This window comes from Carassius gibelio, chromosome A1 (assembly GCF_023724105.1).
Source record: "Carassius gibelio isolate Cgi1373 ecotype wild population from Czech Republic chromosome A1, carGib1.2-hapl.c, whole genome shotgun sequence".
In the NCBI taxonomy this organism is placed as follows: Eukaryota; Metazoa; Chordata; class Actinopteri; order Cypriniformes; family Cyprinidae; genus Carassius; species Carassius gibelio.
Genome location: NC_068371.1, coordinates 23,392,157 through 23,417,469, shown reverse-complemented (window position 1 = coordinate 23,417,469; position 25,313 = coordinate 23,392,157). Strand labels below are relative to the sequence as shown.

Here is a 25,313-nt window from a genome sequence, read left to right as displayed (position 1 = left end):
TACACGGATCTGTGAATATTACTGAAACATGGTATTATGCATGCCAGTCACTTTGTAAACAAACACTACGCACCTGCATATACCTATAGACTGAACACATAATATGCATGCGCATGAAATGAAACCTGTATTCAAAAGTCTGTCTAAATATCACACAGGAGTTTTTTCCAAAAACGTCTTCATAATCCATCTTTAGTGTGTTTAATTTTGGCTGACTGAAAGAATAAATGAATGCATATGTCTAAAGGAAATCAAAAGTGCAAACAGAGTATCTTCCAGTTAAGGAATGTAATGACCAGGACCATCTGCTGTCTCCTCCATAGTGTATGTCTCCGGTCTGGCAGAGTATTCCACTGAATTATTACAAGCCGTAAGAAAGACCCACAGATACTGTTATTTAAAACACTGGAAATGAGTTTTAAAATATATCATTTATCTTTTCTTTGTCTTCTGAAAAGGGAAGGTGTACTTTAGGGTAACATGCATGTTGAAAACACCTTTTGCGTATAACAGGAAACTTTTGTTATAACTGAAAGGCACAGTGTAATGCTTTTCCGAGATTCCTAACCTATTATGCACATGCTTGTATTTCCAGAGTGTAATGAAAAACTTCAGCATGGTACTCTTTTCTTGACCACATAAATCTAGACTCACCAAATTATATTGCAACTCTGGCCTTTAGTGTGACCATGATAGCAAAGCAGGCTGTTTTTACTTTTGTGTTTATAAGTATGGTAAGATCTATTTTCAAACAAGTTAAAGCAGAGGGAAGGATTTGTGTGTGTTTTGAGGAACAGATGTAATGCCATGATGGTTTGTCACTTGTGTGGGTGGAATGCAAAAAGAAGGAACCACAAGTGTGACAAAGGTATATCTGCTCTAAAGCTGCATGCAACAACATTGAAATTCTTCTGTCATTGCTACTGTAGTGCATTACCTACACTGTCATGCGTGGAAGGTAACATTTTGAAAGGCAGTGTGATAATGTTGCAGTATGAACAATTGTGTTGATTGCAAAGTGCTTCGTACACTGATCTAATCAGTAGGTTAATAATGTGAAACAATGGATGAAATAGGCCTATTTTTTAATTACTCCAGAATATTATCTTACACAACTCTCACAATGCAATTCACATTCAAAATTAACACTGAAATCAATGTGCTACATTTTGTTTGTATATACTGCTTTACCAGCTAACAAAACCATGTTCTATGAACGTTTTTGCTACTTTAACAGTCCCATTAAGTTATAAAAATGTTGTTTCTGAATGTTCTCTGAATGTTCAAAACAAGTTTTTAAAATATTTTACAATTTTCTTGGCTATGCTAATGTTAAAAGATAGAGGGGAGATTTTTATTTTTTTCATTTTACAAACATTTTGAACATCTGATTTTTCATGAATGTTAAAAAAAACAAGCAGTACGTATTAACGAAAAAATTGAGAGGATTTTTTTAAAACCGGATATTATCTGCTTTCTCTCTTCCTCTTGATACAACTTCCTCTAGAGAGATAATTTGTTCCTGTCTCTGTGACACTGACACTCTCCAGGTGGCCCAGCATCGTCAGTCATTTACTGGCCATAACACCTCACAGTTATAAAATAAAAGCATGTTTATGTGTACTATGATTTTCAAACCACTGATATTTGCATATTTTGGTTATATCTGTGTAACGATGAAGAGGAAGTGTCTAATGCCCTTTAGATGGTGTGTGTGTGTGTATGTGTAATCACAGGACTGCTGGCAGACACAGGCCTAGTTCCTGTTCTCTGTCTCCTTGTAGTCCATCTGTTTCCTCAGGCCCGACAGAGTTTCTTCTCCACTCACATTCACATCTCCTTTTGCTTCTGAGACTCCGCCCACCAAATCTTGTACCATCAACAAAGGGGTTCAGTTTGTGCACACCACAGTTTCTTTAACATTGTTATTTCACACGATCTGGGACAGGATATCAACTGTGATCTAGGTTTGCAGTAGCCACGGTTTTACAATAACTATGCATAGCTTGTTTGGCATGTAAATTTCATGTGCAACATTTAGTTAGAAATCTGTAGTATTCAGAGTCTCCATCCAAATTTGTCTTTCATGATAAGTTTATTGTGTGTGAAGCTGACAGACATCATGGCTAAGAATAATAAAAAAAGATACATAGCAGTGCAAATACAAAAAAAAAAAAAACACAAATTTAATGCGACTGTTCAGTGAAAATCAGAGGGAAGGGAAGTATATATTTACTCATTGTGGAACAGGTTGCTATTTTACTACTGGGATGACATTTTATTTTACTGTTGTGATATAGCTTCTTAATGTACTGTACTCTCAGTAAAAAAAAAAAAAAAGAAGAAGAAAGTAAATAAATAATAATTAAAAAAACTTAATCTCATATGAGGAAACTTTTAAGTGCAGGAATTTAATGAACTTTTAATATCACAAAATGTACAGAATGTAAGTGTTATAAAGTTTGACTTAAAAAGGTCGTATCATTGAGAGAGTGCTTCCTACAGTCAAAACCTGAATACTGAAAACTGCTATCAGTGGTTGTTTGAATTTTGGGAACAGACTTTGGAGATCAGATATTATTTAATTATTACTCTCTCTCTCTCTCTCTCACACACACACACACACACACACACACACGCACACACACACACAATATGCACAAAACGTCTGCCCAGCTATTGTGAAGGAAAAAAACGACACATTCTTGGTGCGCAACAAACGGAAAGATGAGTGTCCAAAAAAAAAAAAAAAAAAAAACGTGTTAGAATAAACGTTCCCAAAAGTGAGTCCTCTTCACTCCCTGCAAAAGACGTACTCGGTGTAACTCGTCCAGATTTTGTCCTCGTTGGGGTCGTTACTCGCGTACGCGCAGGTGCCCGTGGAACTACACGCGACCATGTGGAAGCCCATCTCCGCCAGCCTGTCAAAGGCTTGCTCCAGGAAATTATACTTGAGGTAATACCGAGAAGTGTATCTCTCTGGGAGTCTGTCGGGGTCTCTGCTCTCGTTCAGCGTCTCCCCGAAAACTTCTTTGGCGAGCGATGTTTTCCCGCACACGGTGATTCTCGCCACCCGTCGAAATTTGGCGTCTTGTTGGATGTCTCGTCCTATGGTATAGGAGCCCCTGTACCCGATGGTTATGTAGCCGGATTTCCTCGCGTCCAGGGACGGAGAGCGAGGACCGGTGCTGGAGATACTCATGCAGGCGAGCGCAGCCTCCTCCGGGTCGCTCTGGCACACCTCCTCGCTGATGGAGTTCTCCTTACTGACCGACGGTCTCAGGCGCTTTGCCAGCTCTTGAAGTTGGAAATATTCTGCCTCTTTAAGAAGGCTCGCCTTTTCTTTGAAGTAGTCGGGCAAAACCAGAGTCTGGTCCCGCAAGTAATCCAAAATATATCTGAACAGAAAGCCGTCCCTGTCCAAAAAGTAGCGTCCTTTGCTGTCGGTGGTAAGTTCCGCGGGTTTTTTCTGACTGAACATGGTCCAAAGTAAAGTATTGGGCACGGAGAGTAAAGTTGAGTGGCGAGTAACGTAAACTTGCCCCCCGACATTCAGCTCAATAATTTCGGGGAATTGCTGGGAAGCGTCCGCGCGACTCTTGTCCATCTCTGCACAGCTGCGCGAGACCTCCGGTGCAATCACGGGACTGAAGAAGAGAGGAATATTTCAGCTTTGTTTATGTGGGCTAAACACAGTTACGTAGGAGGAGGAATCTGACGGCTGTATTAACTCTTTACTACCACCCGTTTTTTTTTTTTTTTTTTTTTTTTTTTTTTTTTTGATGTTTCTTGTGATCCAGTAGGCTTCAATTTGAGAATGTTCCACAAATCAATACAATTTCGAATGCAAGCATTTTTTATGTGGATTCCACGATCGGAGTAACAAATCTGTTCTTTTGATTCCTGACAAAGTAATAGAGCATCTGATTTTTTTTTTTTTTTTTTTTTACTGTCCATGTACAGTGTAATTGTAGCTTTCAAAATGCACTTAATATAGGTTAGGATTAAAGTTGCCTATTATTAGGCATAATTTATTGTTATTAGGTTAGGCTACTTTAATAAGTAGGCTACGTGTAACAAGGACACTGCAAAATGGTGTTACACTAAAAATCACTTAACACTAACTTAATACACTTAGATGTGTTAAAGGTGTTGCCATAACGTGAACACATTTGAAATTAGGAACTACTAGAAAAACAAGATGCACTTTCGTTAAAAAATACACTGACTGAGCCAGTGAAACTTTCCTATTTGTAGATCAAAAATACAAGTTCTTTTTTAAAAAAAATTAATACTATTTAATTTTATATGCCCTGTGGATGTACGGTCAATTCTGCAATGAGATATCCTTTGGAGGTTGTTTAGCTTATGCTTATGCTTATATATATATATATATATATATATATATATATATATATATATATATATATATATATATATATATATATATATATATATATATGACCTTTAACCTTTATCTACTACTAATCTGAAATGTAGAACTGCAATGTTGTTTATGCAAAACAGGCGCCTCCATGTCTATATGAAAGCAGATCTTCTAGCGACATCTAGTGGGTGAGGAGGAGAAGCAGGATCATGGATCGCTCTACTTCTGTTTCTGAAATTGATGCTTTGTTAAACAACTCGTTGGATTCTCGGTAGACATTATGTAATAATAGTTTTAACCGCAAAAAAAAATCATAAAAAATAAATAAGGAAGTTTCAACTCTGAAATGCTAACAGTCATTAGACGTATGACCTGGATAGCTCCATTTTAAAACAGAGAAGAGATGTTCAACAGTGTGTAAGGTGCACACTCTGTCTGTCCAGTAGGGGGAGCCATCTACAAAAACAAAAAAAAAAAACAAGACTGTTCTCCATCCTGTTAAAACCCAAGGGGCAAGGAACTCGACCGGAAGTTGAAGTCGGTGGGGGCTGCCATCTTTTAGCAGAACTTCACTTGCGTTAGCATTCCCATTGACTCCCATTCATTTTGGCGTCACTTTGACAGCGAATAACTTTACATCTGAGGCGTTTAAAGACTCTGTTTGTCCATTATTTATTTCTAAAGATACACGACAATGTATAAAGGGCTCCATTACCTTCTATGTTACATTATGGCCCCGTATAAACAGTTTTTGTAAAAAATAGGCTATTGCGTCATAACCACTCGGCTCTCTGTCGCATTACCGTACAGACAGGTGGAGAAGCTCGCAGACAATTAACTTAATATGGCGTACTGGCGTTACAGTTTAAAATACTATACAAAATAATTAATCAGAATACTTACTCCTGCTCACTCACGACAAAGAACTCCCCGCTCAAGCTCGCCGTCTCTGCAAGATTAACGATGGCAGTTTGTACGCACAGCCACTTAGAATATTTACATCTGGCAGACAGGTTGCTGACGTCGTCAAGCTTCGTTTGAGTCTGCGCGTCAGAAACGGAAGTGCTAAAAAACGCTAAAACTGGGCTTCATTTGTCTCAATTGAGTTCCAATGGGGTCGCTGTGTCCATTTCTTTTACTGTCTATGGTTAAAACGCTGTCTAGAGAACGGTCCACACATCACTGACTCCTAAAGAAGCGCTTCTAAATTTCCCAGAAGGCCCATTCAGTGTGCTGGAGTGTGGGAATAGTTCTCCATCATCAGACCACTGAGACACACTTCTGACTGTGGGCAGATGGGAAACCGCTCTTTGTTTATAAAGCATTTCCTTCACCTCAGTTGCTACAGTTCATGCCTTCAAGCAAAACGGATAGAAAAACGAAATATTAAGACGCGATACATTTTCATTTTACGCGCAAGGTTAGCTAAATAAAGGTTCAGTGTGTTTATCAAAACAACTGATGCAGGTACTCTGGCTTTTTACACGATCTGTTATATACTGTGATCTTCATTTTCATTTTTTACCAACCCAGTCAGAACGATATATCTCAAAACGGCAGAATATTTTCTTCCTCTCAGTAATTGCCCAAAACAAATTGAGATTTCAGTAAGCAGAGCATATTATTAAACAATTCTGACATGCAGCAGTGTGTGGCTGTACTAGCATATTTATTTATGTATTTATTTAATTTATCGATTTATTTAACATGTATCTCGTGACTCGTGTAAGGAAAAACAGTGCAAGTTTGCCCCTTTGTGGCCGATGTGGTACATTGCGATGCACGTAAACACTGTAAACAACATTGAGCTACATTTAGGTCTTTGACAGACATGTGCAAACACATCATTGCTCACTTGCAGATCTCTTTTGGTTCACCTCTTCAAAATTTGAGGCACCACTCTTTATCAGAATCTAACCACTGACGGTTCAAAATAGAGGAACCCCCGAGATGTCTGAAGAAAGCACACTTCATTACACAGCTGCCTTCCTCTCGGATATGCATGGTGTCATTCTGCTGAGACTGACACAGGAGTGAAGTAATTTCATGATGCATGATAGCAGGGCATCTGTGTGAGAGTTGCAGTATTGATCCCATGTATTTCTGTCTATTAGGAAAGGTCAGGCGCTGTTGGGAGAATCAGATAATTAGGCATCTGTGTAGATGAATATCGCAGTGATGTTTTTGTTCATTGGATGGTGTCCGGTGAATAGACTGGGCATGTAGCACTTAAACCTTAAATTTCCTTCTGTTACGCCTCCACATCATTTCCTATATTGGAGCGGAGGAAAAAAAAACTGTTCAGTGAGCCGGAAATAATGAAGGTCATCTGCAGATTAGCTATTTGCTGTAGTGGTACATTACTCATATGATTAAATAATTCAACCTGGTAGCAGACATTAACAGTCACATAATTTTAGCTAAAGCCTGATGCTCAGATATTTTGGCTAGAATTATTCATGTATGGATTTCTAATGCAATCGAATTGTCAAAACAAGTGTTGTCTTTTTTTTTTTAAAGAGAGTCTGTATCCTGAAGTGTGATATGTAATATATATAATTAGGGCAATTTATCAAACGAGCTGCAACGTTTTCTAATTGATTTAATTTCTCAGCAGCTAGTTTGTTCCATACAGACTGACAGACTCATTTGTAAACATAATGATAAGTCAATGAATCACCTTCTACCAGTCTGGCTTTACTGGTCTTAACTTTCTGGAGTTAATTTTCACTGAAACAATGGAAAACGAAAGGAACACAATGATTTTGGAGCCATATAATATTTTTGATGATAAAGTTTTAGGAAAATAATTATAAATGATTATAAATAATAAGAATGTTTTCTTAACAAAAAGTCTTTCATCAGTAGTCATTAAAGAAAATGTAATAATAATAATAATAATAAATAAAAGGAACAATGATTTGGAGTCATAGAATACTTCATTGAGGAATATTTTGTCTAAGGAATATAATTCATTCTTAAATCAAGTCTTTCATCGATAGCTATTAAAAAGGTCATATGATGCGATTTAAAAATTTCCTTTCTATTTGGAGCGTTACAAGCTCTTGGTGCATAAAGATCTGTAAAGTTGCAAAGACTGAAGTCTCAAATCCAAAGAGATATTTTTTATAAAAGTTAAGACTGAAACGTAGTTTAAACACACCCCCACGTGTCTATCTCACGATGTGGGAAAATTTGCATAACGCCGCCCAGATGTTCACGCAAAGAAAGAAGGGGTAACTTTTATTCTTGCTGTAGTATTGTTGTTGCTGCCAACACCATGTTGTGGAGATGCTGTGTGTTTCGTTGTAAAAGCAAAACTACTGAGGAAATACATCAACTTCCTGCTGTGGTTCACCAGATCGGCTTTCACCGTGGATGAAGAGGAGTCCAGCCTGGGGTCGTCACACGTGGTTGCCGCTAACCCGCCGCCCAATCACTCTAGCCTGTCGTGTGTGATGCTGTGTTTCATTGTGAAAGCGAAACTACTTTGTTTGGCCTTCCAGAAGAGTAAATAACTAGAAATCAGTGGTTAAGTTGTATTTACAACACTGTTTCAGAACAGTTCAACCCAAATATTCAGATATGGGCAGCACATTTTGTGGAGGACTGTTTTCTGATCCTGGGAAAGTAGACTACAATGCGTCTGTGCTCAAAGACTGTTTCTATAAAGTGGGGCAGTTCTAACTTTACAAGGACAGTCTGGTGCTTCTGACTCACAGCCTGTAAGTTTTTTATATTTAAAGAATTTGCCACTGATGATTCAAACGCGAGTATTAAGTAGTGTATGGTAGCGCTTGTTTTTTGTCATTTCTCTGATCACAAATGTAGACATGGTATTATGTTGATGCAGCGCAATACGTAACACAACACGTAAAAATACTTGAATGTTTTTTTAACCTTGAACCGCATAGACACATTTCATCACACTAAATACACAACATAATGTTCTTTCTATGCATATGACTCCTTTAAATAAATGTATTAATGGTAATAATAAAAAGCTGCGGGTCCCAAGAACATACCTGGCTGTGTACTGAAAGACTGCTGCACAGCTGACAGATGTCCTAACAGTTATCTTCAACATCTCGCTGAGCCAGGCAGTCGTCCCCACATGTCTCAAATCCACAGCAATCATACCGCTACCAAAGAAATCACCTGTGTACTATCTAAACAACTAGCGTCTCATAGCACGGACTCCAATCATGATGAAGTGCTTTGAGAGGTTAGTCACGCACAACATCAAACCAGCTTCCCCAACACACTCAATCCGTTCCAGTTTGCATACCATCCACACCGCTGTACAGAAAATGCAATTTCCTCCACCCACTTAGAGAATAAAGAATCCTATGTTAGAATGCTGTTCATCAACTTCAGCTCAGGATTCAACACAATCCCACAACAGCTCATTAATAAACTAAACTTGCTGGGCCTAAATACCTCCCTCTGTAATTGGATCATGGACTTTCTAACTGGAAGACCTCAGTCAGTCCGTGTTGGCCCTTAATGTGTAGAAGACAAAGGAGGTTGTGATGGACTTCAGAAGAAACTCCCCTGACCACCCCCCACTGACCATCGACAGTTCAACTGTGGAGAGATTCAGCAGCTTTAAATTCCTGGGGTGCACATCACAGAGGATCTCACCTCCATGGAACACCATGTCACTCTCTAAGAAGGCACAACAGCCCCTACACTTTCTCTACCAGCTGAAAAGACCAATTCTCCCTACACCCATCCTCACCACATTCTAGAGGGGCACAGAGACCATGTTGAACAGCTGCATCACTGTCTGGTACGGGATCTGGAGTGCAGCAGACCACAAGACCCTCCAGCGGACAGTGAACACAGCTGCAAAATATCATCAGTGTTCCTCTCCCCTCCCTCCTGGACACGATGCCCCAGCAACGCCAACAGTATTTTGAAGGACGCCTTCTACAGTATCTTCCAGCTCCTACCATCAGGAAGACGGTACCGGTGCATCAGAACCCGCTCTGCCAGACTGCTCAACAGCTTTTTACCCCAGGCTGTGAGAGCCCTGAACTCAAATCACCCTGCCCTCCTCTGAAACCCCACACAAACCCCTGTAACATGGACCATCTCTGTGCCTGCAGGATCCTTTAGTTAAATGTATAATATGTATAAAATGTATTCTATAAAAAGACTATGTATAAATTTTAGACCCTGCTTAAAGGTTCACAGTTTAAGTTTACAATTGTAACATACAATGTCATAACATTTTGATCTAAATAAGGGGGGGGGGGGGGGGGGGGGCATTAGGACTGCCGATGCATAGGGCCCGGGATCTTGTGCAGTGCCCCTGCTTACATGACTCCTAAAGAAAACAAAACAATTGCAAAACAATAAAATAAATACAGATGTTGAACCTTTCAACTTGGATTTCACAGGTTTTTCAGTTTGTATTTATGTTCCGTGTGGACTCGGAACTGCGACTCGAGCACCGCACCAACTGCACAAAACGCCCCCAAAATGAGCGAGCCTCTTCACACAGGGAGGCGGCAAGTGGCAGAACCGGTGTCCACACCACGGTCCCATGATGGACGTTACCAGTAGGTTATTTGTGTATAGGTTTAGACTGTTTTACTTCATTGTTGTATGTCTATATTTATGTAGCACCGTGGACCTGTGAGGCACGACATTTCGTTCCACTGTATGTCCACATAGCGGAATGACAATAAAGCTCAACTTGACTTAACTTGATTTAAGAGAGAAAAAAAGAGAGTAATTATACTTATTATAGCTATTATTTTAACCGTAGTTATTATTGCAATTATATTTATAATAACTATTTTGTTACAACTATACTAAAATGTAGTTAATTATAGGGTTAGTTAACTTCAACATCCGCCTGCACATATACATTTGATATCTGGATATTTATCTTACAAAAAATCATGGATTCGCTACAGGGGTCTTTTATTCACTCCCTGGAGCCGTGTGAGGGATGTTTTATTACAGATACGTGCACTTTATTTCACGTCTTCTGAACTGTTGACAACAAACACCTGCTTACCCCATTGAAAGGCTTGGAAGAGCAAGGACAATATTTAATATAACTCTGATTGGATTATTCTGAAAGAAGAAAGTCACATACACCTAGGATGCTTCGAGGGTGAGTAGAAGATCAACAAATTTTCATTCTTGGGTGAACTACACCTTTAATATAGCAAATTAGTATAATTATATTTTATTATATTTATACTATAATTATATTGCAATGCTATTTTTCTGCCAATTTATAATTCAGTGTACACCGATTGATGGGTTATGATCATAGTTCTGTGAAGAGATTAGTTGCTCAAATCACTAGATTTCATGTTCACCTTCATGTGTGTTTTAAATTAAATCTTTACATTGTTTGATATGGGCCTTGAAATTAAACGTACAGAAGGCTCACTGGTCAGCAGCAACATCTTTTAAAATCTTGCAGAATTCCTCTAAACAGTCAATCAAACCCTTATGTCAGGTGACACAATGGACTGTGGGCTGAATTTTAACGTAACTCTTTGCCCTAATATATCAACATGTCAGTCTTCTCCTCTCCGCTCGTCACGGTTTGTTTTTCCCCAGTCAGACCCTTGCCATTTAAATGAAAAAATCCCACGAATTTGTCTGTGATTTCGTGTCTAGCCCTGACATGCATAAGCAATCACTCGCTGGTGTTGGTGTGTGGTCTTCTGTTTTTTTGAGAAACAGATTGTGGCATGTGCATTGGTAATGTTCAACTACATTCTGAATATTTTTCAGCAGTTTGTATCCTACTGACTACTCTATTCTTTCTAGTGTTTTGTCTAAAACCATAAAATACTAAGAAGGGCTCAGCTGGACATACTCTGATTTTATAGTGCAGATGTTGGTCCTGCCAGTTTGCTTGTGTAAAATATCATCCTTATATTCTATCCTCATAAAGCAGAGGGCAGCATTGATCAGCTGTGCATGCTTGTCAAATGAAGCCTCACTACACAGAAGGCACTGAAGTACATAAACCCCTTCAATTACAGCTCACTCGGTTAGAAATATCATCCTACTATTTCACTCTGACAGTGTATTCAGCCTTTATTGTTGGCTTAAAGTCATATTGACCTCTGCCCTTTGAGAAAAGAGCCTTTTCCCCAGATGTCTGCCATTTGGAGATGCCTGTTAATTTCAGCACAGAGTGTCTCCGTCAGGATGCAATCCAGTTTATGTGTTACTGCAGACATATGAAAGTCTAATCAGCCTTGACATTTTCAGTTCTTTATCTGTATTTCCTCTTCTGCATCTCCCCTGTCTGTCTGCTGCGGTTTTGTGGAGGTAAATGAGTCCTCATTAAATCAATAGGTGTGTGTGTGTGTGTGTGTGTGTGTGTGTGTGTGTGTGTGTGTGTGTGTGTGTTTGTGTTTTGGTTGGGCTAAGTTATGTCTTCCATTTAGTTGTGCATTGGTTGATTGAGAGCACTGCATAAAAGAAGAGAACATAATTTGATGTATAGTCTCATAACTAATAGGAAAGTATACCCTGAGGTAGGATCTCAGAGAAAAGCAATCCACATTATAAATGTGTTTTCAGTTACACAAACTGTCAAATTTGAGAGAAGGTGACATGAAAGTCCCCCATAAGGCTTCAAATATTTCTTCAGTTGCTTTCCGGTGGTATTTTATAGGTGGTATTTTCATACCTTCCTTCTTTCTCTCTCTGGGAGATGTTAGTCACACAACATTAACTTCCATCACTTCTCATGAGAGTCTTGGCATTTTAGAGTCTAAACTGCTGAAGCAACACAGTGATTAAAACAGCAACACAGAACACACCAGAAACGCTATATAGTAATTTACTGCTTTAAAAATGATCTTTATGGAATAGTTCATCCCAAAAATTCCCTATATTTCCCCCAAAAAACAATGTTGCTCTTTCTGGTGTGGAACATAAAAGGATACATTTAAAATATATTTTCATATGCAGTGTATGCGTATATACTTCAAAGTAAGTAATTTGCATTAGGGGTGCACCGATAAAGATCGGCCGATCAGCGGTAAATTCCATCATGTGCGTGATTTCACATAGAGCAGCTGTTACTACACAGAGCCGTTGTTAACTGACAAGCTGCGCAAACAAACGCTGATAATGAACGTGGATTTGCGCAGCTAGTCAGTTAACAACGGCACTAATAATGTTTGACTTCACCAGTTGGAGATCACTAAAAATAACATTAAAGAGGTGTGTGAACAACGATGTCAAACACTGTAATATGCTCAGGTCCCCTGCTTGCTTACCGTGGTGATGAGATGCATAGCAGACTTTCGTCACTCAATGGCTGGATGTCTAATGCTGTGTTCACACCAAACGCGAATAGAGCGTCAAATTCGCGTCTACCGCGTCTAGTTTGCCACTTGAACATTTTGAATTCATTCGCGGGTCTAGAGCGAAATAGACGAGCGTAGAAAGCAAAAGTTTGAAACGAAATTGATGCGCGTCTGAGGCGAAATCTGCTTCTTGTGGGAGGGGCAAGTGCTAGCGGTTGTCTGTTTGCAAGATGGCTATGTTGATCGAGCACTCGGGTCTTTTCCACTTTTTCCTGCACACGTCCTCTGAATAAACGCATTATCTTGTTAGCGAAAAGTAGCTGTAGGCTATATTAGGGGGAAAATAGTTGTAAAAAAACACCTGGAAGGCCATGAGTCGATAAACGTGTACGTGACTCAAAAGTTAAATGTGTATTACAAAACACTCTTCCAAGCGAGGTCCTTTTTATTCCTGAAATATGAACTTGTGTGTGATACTTGTGTCATAAAGCTCCGGTTTAATGCTCACTGACAACATCAGTCGTTCCTCCATGTTGAATGAGTGACTCCTGAGCAGGCTCCTGATTGGTTTACGCGGCGGAGATAGGTATAAACGGAGGTCGGAGCCAGCTCCAAATGGGCGGGTAAGCTCCAAATGGGTGGGACTTCAGCTCCAAGTGGGCTGTACAAACCTCCAGAGCCTTTTGATTGGTTTATTTAATGTCATGGGGTTAATGCACGCTGCGAACATCATTAGCAGCACAGATAAATTACATCTTTATTGGGTCTGTTACCCTTTTGTGCTAAATATTTCTGCAATACATATATAGGATTTACGCTGCAGATTACGGACACTGAAGACTATAAGCAGGTATTGTAACTAACGTTACATAAAATATGCAGGCCTATGTATTATAACTGCACTGATATTTAAGCGATCAATAACTATTAATAGATTTAGTACAGTGTTCCATAAGATTGAGTCTTAGTTAAAACTCCTAACTGATAATGCTTGACTTTAACAAAGCTGGTCATTGTTTCAAAACAATTTTAAAATGTTATCTATTTTTACGTGTAACGTTAATCCAAATAATGTAATGCAATTGAAATATTTGGTTTAATTACCAAATTCATTTTTCAATTTAATAATCATAACAGAGTGGATATATGAGGATAACTGCAGTGTCCACTACCATGCATTACATATCAACAGGTGTAGAATTAATTTTGTCATTGTAGGAAACACAAACAAACAAAAACATTATGTGTAAACTTTGTGTTACAGAAAGTTCAAGTCTTGGTGGCCAAAAGTTACATTTCAGTGATCTGGTTACCGCCTCTCTCTGCAAACCCAAAGGATCACTTTCCTGTAAACTTTTTTTTGTTCTTTCTATGCATCAAGATGTGTAATTTATTTTTTTCTGAAGATTTTTGACTAATGTGTGTGTGTATGTGGGTCTTTGTGTGGATAAATTATGCTTTAAAGGTGGACATTTGCAACAGCGCTTGTCCCTAAAATTGCTCCAGGGGTATGGTCAGAGACTGTCCTAAATGACAAACGTTGGAATGTAAATGACATTACATTCTGTGGACGTCTCACATAAATGTGCATTGTACTTTAGTTAATGTTAACTTGTCAACAGTGAATTATTTTACGATGTCATTGGACTGAATGTTTAGTGACTAATGACACTTCATTCCAGTAAAAATATAATCCATAGCCTTGGAGTGAAAGCAGCAGCAAAGTGTTCCAATGCTGATAAAAATCAAGCAGGTTAAAACCTCAGGTTCCTTAAATATCTGTTCTACAGGACTTTTTGGGGTTGGACAGATTTTGTTATGGTTTTGAAGTCTGATGCTCACCAGCCCTTCATTTATTTGTTCAGAAATGCAGAAGAAACAGTCATATTGTAAATTGTAATAATATTTTACAATAACTCTTTTCTATTTGAGGCAGAAACAGACCTACCCCAATCATCATTAACGGGACCACAGTGGAGAGAGTGAGCATCTTCAATACCTTCAAATGCCCTGCAAAGAGTAGCTGAGCACATCTCCAGAACATCTCTCCCCTCTCTGCAAGACATCCATACCAGAAGATGTAAATCTAGGGCTGTTAATATCCTTAAAGACCCCACAGTCAGGCAGATGCTTCTGCAGTCTGATGGCAAAGACGGAGAGGCTCAGGAGGAGTTTCTTCCCTCATGTTATCAGACTACTAAACATGGACATTAAACACACTGCACTTTATAGACTGGTTGTTTAGGGCTACCCAATAACTCTCTGCGCTTTTTTGACAACCTAACTATGCATTTCATCCTCACTGCACATTGTTTACATCTCTGCACATCATCTGTGTAGCAGTTTCTGTGTAGCATCTCTACAAATCATCTGTGTAGAAGTTTAATACAGTATATTGTGTATATTTCATTATTTGTATTTAATTATCGCCAAAAAAAAAAAAAAAAAAATTCTCTTATTTTTTTTTTTTTTTGCACAGTCTAAAAAGAGTATGCCAGACCTACATTTCACTGCTTTTTGCATGTCATATAACAAATAAAAATTGAATTTTTAATGGTTTGGAACGTTACCTGTGATTGATTTGGTGATAAAAAGGATATGGGGAAATTAGTGTCTTAAATTGGACTTTGGTACCAATAATATTTTCCAAGTCTTGGAATGTTTTTTTTTTTTATTATTATTATTAACTCTTGTATTACTATTTAGATTTTTTTTCTTTTTTTAAATTAAATGTTTATTTGTAAAATGTACTTCCACGTGTGGCCTTTTGTAATGTTGTTTCACCTAGAGCCAAGGGGGTTGTAACAATCTAAACAATATAATTCTCCCTCAGATTTCAAACTTGCATTAAAGAAAAACATTCACATACAGTAAACATTTTATTGCTCTAAATTACTCATTCATTTTCTTGATACTGATATAATTATACAATTAATATAATTTAATATACTTGAATGTTTGCAGTTGTCACAAAATTATATAACCTCTTGTTAAAAAAATTTAAACTACAATGAAAAACAATAAATCTGTTTTTCATTAGTATCGCTACTTTATGCCATCCTCATTCGCGCGCACCCCGGCAATGACGCAATGTGAAAATTCCGCTGAAACCCCGCCCATTTGTAAAGTCCCGCCCACTAGCGGCAAAAGTTCCTCCCACTTGGAGCTCTCCGTGAAGTCCAGCCCACTTGCGGCAAAAGCTCCTCCCACTTGGAGGTCTCCGGGCTGCAGCGATACCTACTTGACGCGGCGCGGATTGACGCCAAAGTTTAAATTTTTCAACTCGAGCGGCAGACACGAATTCGCGTCAAACACATAAATGCACAAAAGCACAATTCGCGCGTAACGCACCTATCACGCCAGACACTAAATTTGCGTCATTCGTGCAAACTAGACGCGTGAATGAGGCGAATTCGCATCTTCCGCGCAGTGCCAAACGCCTCATTCGCGCCGTGAGACCTCCAGATGAGTGTAAACGCGCCTTTGCATTGACTTAACATTGAAATCATTCGCGCCAGAAGCTCTTTTCGCGCTTGGTATGAACACAGCATAAGTGTTGTCCGCAAAATAACATACTGTAGGTTTTCATAGACAATTGGATGAGTTTTGGGGGCAGACCTGACCGGTTGAAAAAAGATGGTGTCGCGGTGTCTGTCTGTGTTTCCCCGGGCCTCCACTAGTGGTCTCACTTCCCCATAGGCACCTCATCGCAGGCACTACAATTCCCACAAGGCCTTGTCCCTTCATCACAGTAATTGCACTCCTGTTAATTGCACTCAGGTGTCTTCACTTCATAGTCATTACCCTGCCTTTATTAACCGGTCTGTTTCTGTTTGTTTTCATGTAGTCCTTACTTTCCATCACCCAGTTTCCTCGCATTTCGAGTGGTTCAAGTTCCGTTTGTGTTTTGGATTGATTTTTGGTTTTCAACCCCTGCTTGTTGGATTCTGATTTGGATTACCCATTAAAACTCTCACTGCTTTTGGATCTCTCGTCTCCTGTGTCCCTGTGTTCCCGATCATCACAGATGGTCTTCATCTCTCCAGGGGTGGTGCCACTCTTCTCTATAGAGATATGGCACATAGTCTTGGAGTTTGTACTCAACTAACTGGGGCCCAGGTCAGGAAGCAGACAGACTGGCTAAACGGAACGTCTGCTAGCTGCCTCACGTCACAGAGGTCAGCTAATTCTTAGCACACAGATACTTTTTCACCTACCCTGTATATCATACTATAGAGACTGTGTCTGTTCCCTGACTAGCAAATACAAAAAACTTCCAAAACAATTCAAGGGTAACAGTTTAAGTGATGTTCAACAAATAAAAAACAGATTATATAATAAAGCTTGACTTAGCTTAATGTATATAAGCTCACTTTCTACCAAAGCGCTTTTTTGTAAATAATATGATCACAGATCACAACTTAGATGTGCTCTGATTGACAGACACCTGGCTAAAACCAGATGATTACGAATGAGGATAAACATACAGTAGCTATTAACAGTACAGTATTTTTTTCTCTCTCATTAAATACTGATATATAATTATATTTGACTTATTAATTATTGAGAAATCACACAATTATTTAGAATGAAAAATAATTCATAATCAATATATCATTATAATATGATTTAATTCAATCTTGTCCTTTGACAGTTGTTGGTTATATCAAAACAGACAAAAATAAAGAATAAATAATGAATAAACTTTGCTACCTCAGTATGCTTCCTCAGATTTGATGTCAGATATTTGGAGACAGAAATGTCCCTGATGAAAGTTATAACTGAAACACATTTGCTCGATGCACAAAAACAAAGATTATTGGCTCCTGCATATCAAGTGTGCACGTTTGAGTTTCCGTTTACCATTTTTTGTGTGCATAAGATCAAATAAAAATGCATAAATTGAATGAGTGTACTTTTCAAGTTTAAATAAAATTATAAGGAGTTTTCTTCAGAAACATAATGAAGTAAAAGTACAAATAGTTTAAATTGTACAAGAATAAAGTACAAATCCTCTAAAATAATACTTAATTATAGTCAAGTAAAATTAATTCCTCAAGTATGTTACAACCCCAATCATTTTTAGTATCCCCAGCTCAAGGTTACCATTCACCTGCATTCTGTTGAAAAGAGTAGCATTCGCATCCTGTCTTGATTTTTAAATTTTTTATTTTTTTAGGTGAACTATCCCTTTAAATCAACAGCGTCTGATTGTGTCTTACTTTAGACATCTTGAAATCCTTTCTCTCTTGTAAAACAGGGGTAACCAAAATGAGACTGATGGTAATGAGTGGTGTATTGGAGTATTTGAGCTATATTTAGAAGATGTCATTCCTCATGCAAGGGAGCTGAGGGGAGTAGATAGTTGGACGATGCACACATTACAGTAATTCTGCCTGAAATGTTACCAATTTAAATTTAAAGCCATACCCTATATGACAACTAATTAAATTTGAAGTTAAGCCCAGACTCTTTGACAATCAGATATTTTTTATTCAGTTATTTATTTGAATTTTATTTTACTTTAAAGATGCTTTGATGTGTTCCCAGCCTATTAACTAATTAAGAAATAGATTCTAAATAATTATAATTATAATAATTACAATAAAATATTATTATTATATTTAATAATAAAATAATAACTTATTATTATTATTATTATTATTATTATTTAATAAAAAAAAAAATTACATCAGAGAACCATAAACATGCAAAGGCATTTCAAGTAAATAGTTTTATGTTTAAAGGGTTTGGCTGACAAAACACAACCGTATGCTTTTCTGTAAAGCTGCCAATATACATTGTGTATTGTGAAAAGTGCTTTACAAATTATTTGACTTGCAGTATATATGGAGATATGATGGCTGTACACACATGTAAAAAAAATTATTGTTAATATACATACATAATTTTCCTAACGCTCCATAAAAAGGCAATGCTTAAACAATTTATCTAATGCATTATTTCAGCCTATCTTAACATTTAGCATATTTGAACCCTGACCTCCTGCTTCCTCCATCTTTTCCCATATCCACTGTCTTCATTCTCATAGACATTCTTAATGGTTGGGCTGTTCACCTTCTCTCAGGGTTACAGCTGAACCCCTTCACTTTTCAATCAGTGCTAATGGATCTGCTGGCCTGCGTTCAGCTCAGTAAAAAGCTTCCCTACACACACACACACGTTCATACACACTCCAAGATGCTTTCTCTGCCCCGAGAGAGTGGGCTAACATGCCAATGAAGGGAAATAACCCTAAGGATGTTCTCATTAAGTGTTTTATCTCAGTGCGTCATATCCACTACTACTTGAAAAACTTCAAGGTGCACTAGCTATTTCAGAAATAAGCGTTGCTGGTTGTAAATATTATGGAAGCCTGTCTTGCGTCTTCTGAGTAGAAAGTGCAAATCACTGATAAAAGCTCTTGTCAATTCTAAAGGGGTCAAAGTTTGTTGCATTCAGACGGCACAAAAGCTTCATGTTTGACTGGAATTTCTTCAGATGGCCCACCCCCATCTGAGTGATATGCTGATATGAGAGTTGAATAAGAGCGTATGGACTCTGCTTGTTGCCTTTAGGGGGTTTCTTTGTGTTCCCAGCACAGGGATCTCACAAGAGGACGCTACTATTGAATTAATGTGTGTGCATGAGCAAGAGGTAGTACAGACCACGCAGGACTTTTCGTGAATGATAATATAATATGAGATGAATGCTTTGTACCAGTGTTATCTAAGAGTCATGATTGTTGGATGTCAATTCTTCTAATATATATATATATATATATATATATATATATATATATATATATATATATATATATTTTAACATCATGGATGTTTAGCCTGAAATCTGCATCAACTGTGTAATGCTATCATGTCAATATTGACCAAAATCTCAGAGTAATGTTTCAAGCACCCTGTTGAATACATAATAACTTGACACATTCACTTTAAATTCCATTTGCCCTCCTTAATTAAAAACATTTAATTAAAATATTTTTTCCTATTGTGGACACTTTTATGGCCAATATGTATGCATAGAATTGATATGAAGCTATGCATATAGGATTTATATGATTGCTTGTGCATTTGTGACCTGTTGTGTCCGGTAATAAAGGGTGTGATTGGCTGACATTTGATCAAACATGCTATTTAAGCATCATTAATAAAGAGCTTAACAAGTATACAGGATTTTGATAAATCAGGTTCATTCAAGCTACTAAAATGGCTCTTATAGATCTCATGTCAGATTGTGTTTCTCTGAGGCCATAGCTGAGCGTCGTGGAATCGACCCGGTCTCATTCCTCTGCCATGTACTTCTGGGACTGTGCCTTGCTGTATGTGTCACAAGCTGCAATTATTGGCTTTGCTAAAGGGGATGAGATAAAGGCCCTCTCATCTAATCTAGAACCACTAAGACTTAATGAGGGAAATAGAGCGGGTGGCATGTCTGTGTGTCTGTGTGTGTGTTCACGTGCCTTTATGTTCATCTGTCTAACTTGCGCTCTCTTTCTATCTTTCTAAATTAGTCCCTATCTCCCTTATCCCTCCATCCTTTCATCCCCCTTTCTTTCTTTGTCCCCCCGACTCCCCTCCGCCCCCTTCTCTCTCTTTGGCTGCCTCCATTTTTCAATTAGATGTCCAGCAATTACATTATAGAGGCCATCACTTAAGGAACACATAAATAGTCCTCAGTCGCCCTGCTGGCTGAGAGTAAACGAAAGAGATGAGATAATACACGTTTACGTCAGAGATGGAAGGAATCTGCTGCATCATAAAAATTTGGGTTATCATCACTTTATGCATTTCAATAGGATTTTAATGTTATAACACAAATAAACTGAAAATAATTATATGGAAACTAAATTACTTTAATGAAAAAATTAAATAATAAAAATTAGCAGATTTATATCACAGTTTTTTGGTCCAAGACAAAGAATCTCCATGAATCAGTCATTTTAGACCTTAGTCACAAATGCAGTGTTTAAAGGATTAGTTCACTTCCAGAATAAAAATGTCCTGATTATTTAATCATGCCCGTGTCTTCCAACATGTTCACATCTTTCTGTCTTCCTTCACAAAGAAATTTTTTTTTTTTTTTTTTTTTTTTTTTGTGGAAACATTCCAGGATTTTTCTCCATAATAGACTTCATTGGTGTCCGAACGGTTGAAGGTCCAAACTGAAGTTTCAGTACAGATTCAAAAGGCTCTTTACGATCCCAGCCGAGGAATAAGATTTGCTAGATCGTTATCTAGCAAAACGATGTAAAAAAAAAAAAAAAAAAAAGGTAGGGTAGAGCGAAAAACTCATTTTCATTTCTGTGACGAGTGGGGCGGGGCCGAGGGATGTGGGAACGAGTGAGGCCGGTGGAGTGATTGGGAAATGAGCTACACCTGCGACCCACCACCGGTCTCGAGTCCCACAGAGGAGATGGAAGGATATAAAACTGGAGCGACGACAGTGAAGGACGAGAGAGGACCAGGTCTGGGCTTTATTTTATGTTTTGGTTTTTAATTGTGCGCATCAGTCGTCCGTGAGGGGCTGATGTGCTGTTTTGTGTTTATTTTGAATTATTAAAGTTTCATTGGATTATCTGCCGGTTCCCGCCTCCTTCTTCAATAAGATTATGAAGTTTTTATTATTACAATTTCCAACTTCAAAATCATCAAATATCATTGTTTTACCTTTTTTTGTAAAGGACATTTGATTTTCTTTGCATGTTCACTTAGTTAATACTGGCTCAGTACTTCCGGCAACGTCACGTGTGACCTTTCCAATGTGACTGTAATGCGTGAGCGTGAGTCAAGTCAAGCATTTATTGGTTAAAATAACAATGATTGATAAATATATATATATATATATATATATATATATATATATATATATATATATATATATATATATATATATATATATATATATATATTTTTTTTTTTTTTTAATGACAGATTGTTTCACTAGATAAGACCCTTACTCCTCGGCTGGGATCATGTAACTGTTAGAGCCCTCTGAAGCTGCATTGAAACTGCAATTTGGACCTTCATCCCATTGGTAACCATTGAAGTCCATTATATGGAGAAAAACACTGGAATGTTTTCCTCAAAAACCTTAATTTCTTTGTGACTGAAGAAAGAAAGACATGATCTTCTTGGATGACATGGGTCATGAGTAAATAATCAGAAATCTTTTATTCTGGAAGTGAACTAATCCTTTAATATAACTAAATGATATTTAACTTAATAAAAGATGACAGTATAAACATGCAGTTTGTGTGCAAAGGGCTCTATTGTTCATCCAAAAATTAGAATGACTTACCCAAACGTATTTTGTTCCAAACCTGTTTGACTTTCCCGTGTGGTAAAGATATTTTGAAAAATTGATGCTTTTGTTACTAATACTACTACTAATAGTATTATTATTTCTTTTGTTGTTGTCCATACACTGATGAATATTTATTAAATATTTTTTACAACATCCATTTTTTTCCCCATTTTAGAAAGATTTTCAGTGTTGTGCCAGTAACACTTTGAAAAGACACTGTAAGAATGGGACTGACAGTGGAAATAAAGGATTTTTTGGATGTTGCCTCAGAGTGTCTTATTTTAGTTAGTGTTTTATGTAACACAAGTCATGTATGACATTCCCATGTGACTGTCAGCTGGGAGGTTTGCAGAGAAATCTGTGTCATCAGGATGACATGGGAACAGGTTGTGACAGGTTTTTATTCAAAGACATGGAGGAAGAGAGTGGAAGTATAAGTCAATAAAATGATCCCTGAGGACTAATGTATTTTAATGCCTGTATTCCTCCTCTGGGTCCTTTAAATTCATAGCTGTTCTTTCAGATATTGAACAACCACATATACTAGCTTTTTAGAGACATCAACCTGTTTGAATTGATCTGAATGCACCAGCTAAGTGACCAAGACTATTAAAAAGCTAACGGTAGAGATTGATTTTCCAACAGCAAACCCACTTGCTAAATCTAGCCTAGAGCTTCTATTGCTGACAGCTATTTCTGATACTGATGTGCCCTCAGGGTTGCTTGTTCTAGTCGACCCGTGTCAAAAAAAAGGGTTCCTTGTCACCACAGATGACTTTGCTGTCTGAAACGAGAAAGAGCGAGTGGAAAAACGAAGAGTGTTTGGTCTGCAGGAATAGGACGCATTCATGTAAAAACGTGTTATGATGACATTCCACATCTTCAGGGAGTAAATATTGTGAGATGTTACTCTACAAACAGTTATAGTGCTGATTTATGACCAGTTACATATTACTTTGAAAGATTCTCAACAAGCTGCTCAAAAAAAGTCCCCAAATCATATTTGTGGTTAATTTTTCAATGGTATATTTTTATAGAATCTAAATGGTTATATAAGTGGAATCCCTAAACTTTATGCAGATTTTTTTAGAAATTGAAGAATGCACACAGTCACGTTTCACTATTGAAACATCATATTTCATCAGTGAAACGTGATCACAATAACAGATGTTGCTGACAAGTTTCATTGATGAAACATGAGCAGAATTATTATTGCTATTAATCTTTTTTTTTTTTTTTTGGTGAAGCTTCCTGATGTAGATTTTCAAATTTTCCAAAAGCCAGTACCAAGAAACATCAACACATGCTCCCAATTACACATAATGTGTAAAACATCCAAACATGTTGTGTTTAAATTAAAAAAAAAAAAAAAATCACTGCTAAACATATATTAGTGTTTTACTGCTCTTTAGATACAAAAGCCCTTGATTACACTTTATTGTAAGGTGTATTTGTTACAATGTTATTACACAAATTAGTAAAATAGAGTTATTAATTAACAACACATACCTGGTTTTGGGTTAGTGGCTTGTAATCATGCATAATTTACTGTTATTACTATGTAACAATGACACTGTTAAAAACAGCCTTTTTTACATTTTATTTTAGTAGTCAAAATTCTCTAGGAAAGTCAAACGTAAACAATTCTTTGCTAATCTTTTTCCTTATCTGTAGTCTCTTATATTTCTCATTACATTATACCTACTGTCTTCTGGTAAAGCCCAAAGTTTCCCAGCATGCCCAATTATTCCCTCAGGTTTAATGAGAGCCAATCTGATTACACCTGCCTCCTTCAATAGGGAGATGATTTCTTGACAGATACATGAAGACCCTGGCATTAAGAGAAGTAGAGCTGAGGCTGCAGAGGAGGCGTGTCCAAAGATCATCTTCTGCAGCACACTGGAGACCATGTAGCCATTTAACGAAGAATAGAAATAAACGGAAATTCTCACTGGCGCATTTGGGGTTTTTGAAGCTTAGTGTCTTGAAGTTGTTTTCACATTCATTTAAGTAGTACTAATAAAAGACTGCATGATCTATACCTGTTGCTGATTAACACTAAAGGAAATTGTTCAGATAAATAATGACAGGCGTGATGAACACTGCCTGCAAGTTTCCGTCACAGGCTGTGCTCCGAACCGTTGTTGTTGGAGATTTGATCGATTGAACCACGAGAGAGGACAAATGTCCCTCACTTAGGCTGATTCAATTAGATGCACCATATTTCAGCCGAGATTCTTTAACCTCAAGCATTTCATTGCTGATTTGTGAGCAGAGACGTGATCACCAAGAAAACCAGAGACTGCCCATATATGAAGAAATCTAAAACGGATATCCCGGACGAGCATTGACAAGAGGATGCCACTAAATTGCTAACCATGAAAGGTGTTCAAACTGTATTCTTTGGTGAGGAAATTGTTGTCGAGGTTTTACCACACACCTCGGATGGTCGCAGACACCTCCTCAGTTGGAAGGATAAAAATGGCTTGACTTTTGGTAAAGTGTAAAGTACCACCCCCATTGCGGTGCTTATTAATCACCACAAGTGCTCTTCGCTGTTCTTTTGTGAATAGGATTTCTGGCATATCCAGCCTAAACAATGTAATGGGATTAAATTTTGGAAAGCAAGGACAAAATAGAGGACAAGCTCGGGACATGGTTGGGTGGGGCAAAAACAGCGTCATCGCCCACCCCCAGGACACTGACGCAGTATATGAAAAGACGCATAAGAGGTCTGGCCCAACCCCCTCTCCGCTTCCCTCCGCCTTATTCACCCAACCACCCCTGCCCCGCCCCACCGAGACCAGCCGAGCACTTAATGTAAATAACGTACTGGCTATTTTTAGAGTGCCGTCTCTTAACAGTGACATTGGAAGATGAAGAGAGTTAACGTCATAAATTGTCACGTTTTCAGACATGCGCTTTTTCATAACTATGTACCCATTGGCTCTACAGCAGTCTGCAGATCGGTTCAGGTTGCGAAATGGCATTAGACTGGGTTTGCTATTAGAAATGGGAACAAAAATGGTCATCAAACACATTTTTTCATGATGAATTTGAACAAATTGGAAAATGGCTCATGACTTAAGAGTTTTTGTTGACTGTACAACTTTGAAATAACACACCACTATGAAAGTCTTAACAATAAAATTTATTCTCTTTGAATAATCCTATGTTTAATCTGTAGGCCACAATTAATAAATAAATATAGATTTGTGTTGGTGGCTCCAACCCATCCAAATAAATAAATGTGTGTGTATATATATATATATATATATATATATATATATATATATATACACACA

The 25,313-nt window shown here is 37.8% G+C and overlaps 1 protein-coding gene across 1 annotated transcript; it reads right to left on the bottom strand.

The window, feature by feature from the left end:
- Positions 1–2,076: 2,076 nt before the first annotated feature.
- LOC128016075 (BTB/POZ domain-containing protein KCTD12-like) lies at positions 2,077–3,664 on the bottom strand. Its single transcript, XM_052600452.1, has one exon. It carries the CDS (start codon positions 3,605–3,607, stop codon positions 2,795–2,797), a length of 813 nt encoding a protein of 270 aa, XP_052456412.1. The 5' UTR covers positions 3,608–3,664; the 3' UTR covers positions 2,077–2,794.
- Between the last annotated feature and the right edge of the window lie 21,649 nt (positions 3,665–25,313).